Genomic DNA, 3,726 nt, shown 5'->3' with positions numbered 1-3,726 from the left:
CTCCCTCACAATCGCTTGACAACCGATGCTGGTGTGTTTACATTCCCGTCACTTAGCGCTTCGGCAAAGGAAAACGATACAATAAGTACTAGGCTTACAAATAGAAGACCTGGGGTCGATTTGCTCGACTAAAGGCGGTGCTCCAGCATGGCCGTAGTCAAATGACTGAAACAGGTAAAAGAATTGATAGGGAAGGCGCTAATTGTAAAGTGCGACTGATTCATTTTCGAAATTTAGTCATTTTTTAAAATTATCAAACTGAGCGTTTTCCTGAAAAAGGTATGAAAGAAAATATCCACGAAATCGGCTTTGGTATAGAAGACTTTGGCATACAAGACAAGCACATTGTCATGTGTTGGCACTCCGTCGCATACGACTTCGAGGGTTCCAGTTGATCCGATCAACTGAACAGCCTGCTCGTGAAATTAACGTGCAAGCGGCTGAGCACTCAACAGACACGTGTACCCTTAACGTAGTTCTGTGGGATATTCAGCGTGACACAGTGTGACAAGGCTGACCCTTTGAATTACAGGCACAACAGAAACAGGAAGTAAGAGTGAGAGAAAGAGTACAGCAGGGTTCGCCACCATCCCCTGCCAGAGCCTCGTAGAGCTTTAGGTGTTTTCGCTCAATAAACACTCACAACGCCCGGTCTGGGAATCGAAACCGCGATCCTATGATCGCGAGTTCGCTGCCCTAACCACTTGGCCATTGCGCCTCCACTCTTTGTCATACATCCACACGATGAGAATTAATGCCTTCCCTTACTTAAATTTCAACCAGTACAGTTTTTGATTTCTATTGTCTGCTTTATTAAATGTACAACATTCGAAAGATCTTTTGACTCATGTTTAAAGATGATATATGTGAAGCGAAATAACTCTACGAATTCAAAAGATGGGTGCAGATTCGGTATCAGAAAATTACTGTTACACTACGATAGACATCGAAAAGCTAATTTTTGTGAGTAGAAGCAGTTTAAAAGCAGAATAAATTGGTTTGCGGCGAGAGAAAGGGAAAATCTAATGTTTTAGAATAGTATTTCTCCAACGATGGACCCCGTTCGTAATATTGTATGTTTTCCTCTTCTTCGAGGTAAACCGATTTATACTTAAAAAACTATTAATAGTCTGCTATTGACGTATATTATCACTAGTTTCTTAGGATACCAATGTTTATTTGTAAGAGTTGTCCTGTATTACAAAATAAAATTTGCTTAAATGTTACAAATCTACTGCAGCTCGATTCTTAATTAAATCACCAAAAGTAGAAAGCGCTTCTCTCTGCTGGGGCAATCAAGAACTAAGTGGGAGGCTAAAGGTGCGTGTCAGATAATTGCGCCTGCGCACTATCCACTTCCGGCGGTAAGCGTCTTCTCAGCGACTTTGGTGCGTGACCTTACTTCACACTTGATACACACAACCCCGTCTCCGGCAACTATTTCGCTTCCTTAGCGATTTTCTACTGACATAACGAAACCTGATTTCTATTGTCATAGCGCAATAGATACTCCTCGAACTACTCTTAGTTCCTCCAGGCATTTTTAAAGAGAAGAAACTGACATTGTAGCATTATGTCGACTCTGTTCCACAGTCGGTTTCTGGTGACCACAATCACGGCATGTTGTCGGAGAAGCTTGTCTACAACCACCACCGTAAGTCCTTTAACTCCCATTTATTCTTGTAGAGATAGCTGTATTATTAACGATGTCATTTGAACTTATTTAAAGTATTTGTTTTATTTTCTAACACCGCTACCCTTTGTTTTAATAAGTCCTACTTCTCGCCGGATCCAGAAAAGTTTCATCAAAATGTGTGTAGGACGTCTCGTTCAGCCTTCATAAATATAAATCCAATTAAACTTATTGCATGGTGAAGGAAAACTTAACGTCTTTGTTAACTTAGATACATACATATAGTATCAAATTAAGTAATAATACATTTTATTTCGCTAATTGCCGTCTATAAATTAATAAACCAACCCCATTTCACAACCAGTTCTTCTCCCTCTTCAGTGGAGCTGCTACACTTTTAATGTTTTACCTTTGAAATATTACAATATGCATCTGTTTGATAAATGAAAACGATTACTGTGGTTTTCTGTTGGATTCCAGAACTGTTATATCTATGGTATCTGTCATTTCTAATATTAGTTTGTTGTTTTCGATTCCAGTAAAACCTGTCATTAAATTTATGTTGCGGCTGCCACTTCTCTCACGTCTCATCTCTTTCTTTTCTCATCATTAAACACGTTTTTCATCTAACGATCTGTGACATTCAGTTTTTTTTCAAGCCGATATTCACCCCGGCAAAAATAATTCACTTAGAAAATAATGAAAGAAACACCATACACTGTAACCTTTGAATAGGCATGTGCATTAGATATTTCTATATAGTAGCTCTTTATAATATTTCCAGGATTGAATCGAATATTGCCTTTGTTAAGTATTTTCTTTGAAGGTCATTGCTCACCGTCTGGGCTCTCCACTCCCCCATTGCTTTCACTTTGTAGTCACTATATTTCTTCTAATTGTTTTATATTTGTATATCTTATAGTATTGTACTACTTACTGATGAGTGTTACTATAATTACGAAAAGCCACTCACCTGTAGGTGGCTTTGTATCTTGTTAGGAATTTGACATTGGCAACCATCAGTTTCCCCCTCGTAAACTCCAATCCACCTACTCACTTAACTCAGAACTAACACCCTGTTATATTATGATGGTGATGCCTTAGAATGTTTAATTAACCTTGCTAATCCTTTCATCCAGGAAATATGTCTGTACATGTTTGTCGGTGTTTGCTGTCTCTCATCTTGACAACGACCTTGTCACGTACTCTTCTTTATTATTATTATTTTATGGGTGATCACAATTTTTCCTTTATTGATTTTAAACTTTTCGAAAATTTAAAGATGTAACGATAAAAATAGTCGTATCATATTTTATTCTCTGCATTGTTAAGTTTTCTTCTCTATCGATATACGTGTGTGTGTGTATTATGTGAATATGCATTGATGCAGTCACTCAAAGGCACTCTCTTGGCAATAATGACGTCCCGCGTTCAATCCCACTATGTAGCATGTTGGGCAAGTGTCTTTTATCATTATCTCGGGTCGGTCCATGCTTTGTAAGTGAAATCGAATAGACGGAAACTGCATGGAAGCCCATCGGATGATCTGCGATTCAAAGGACCGTCCTTCTGACAGTGTCACACTAATTCTGCCCAAAGATTATTTTAAGGATACGAATGTCTTTGGAATAAAATGGAGAGCCATTGTGTGTCTGAAGTTTGACAGATGAAATCTTCGTGCAAGTTCATTATTCCAGGGGAGAGTGATGGTGGATTCTCATCTGTCTGAATTCTTAAGCGGTTACTCAAATCTCAATTATCTGGTAGAATCAGCATGACATATTGTAACAAGGCTTGACGTTTAAGTTGCTGGTACAGTCCAGAGAGAAAGATAGGAAGGGGCAAGAATCAACCATGGAAAGGTGACCTTAACGGGATTTAGAGACGGGACAAACACTGATATTCTATTCGATGCTCTTATGATTCTGCCAGTTGGCCGCCTTTCTAGTGTAATCGCTATATATATATATATATATATAGAGAGAGAGAGAGAGAGAGTGAGTCCTTGACCTTTTATATATATATATGTATATATAACCTATTTTTTTAGACGTATCTGACATCATAATCCTTTAATATGTCTTTAAGAAGTC

The 3,726-nt window shown here is 38.3% G+C and overlaps 1 protein-coding gene across 1 annotated transcript in view; it reads left to right on the top strand.

The window, feature by feature from the left end:
* The first annotated feature begins 1,343 nt into the window (after window positions 1–1,343).
* The window catches only part of LOC106872209 (malate dehydrogenase, mitochondrial), a 19,540-nt gene continuing 17,157 nt past the window's right edge, over window positions 1,344–3,726 (top strand). Inside the window, exon 1 of the mRNA XM_014919117.2 lies at window positions 1,344–1,654. Coding sequence (XP_014774603.1) covers window positions 1,574–1,654 — 81 coding nt within the window. The 5' untranslated portion in view covers window positions 1,344–1,573. The remainder of the gene's footprint in view (window positions 1,655–3,726) is intronic.

Source organism: Octopus bimaculoides, chromosome 6 (genome assembly GCF_001194135.2).
Source record: "Octopus bimaculoides isolate UCB-OBI-ISO-001 chromosome 6, ASM119413v2, whole genome shotgun sequence".
Lineage (NCBI taxonomy): Eukaryota > Metazoa > Mollusca > Cephalopoda > Octopoda > Octopodidae > Octopus > Octopus bimaculoides.
This window is presented reverse-complemented; position numbering and strand designations above follow the sequence as displayed.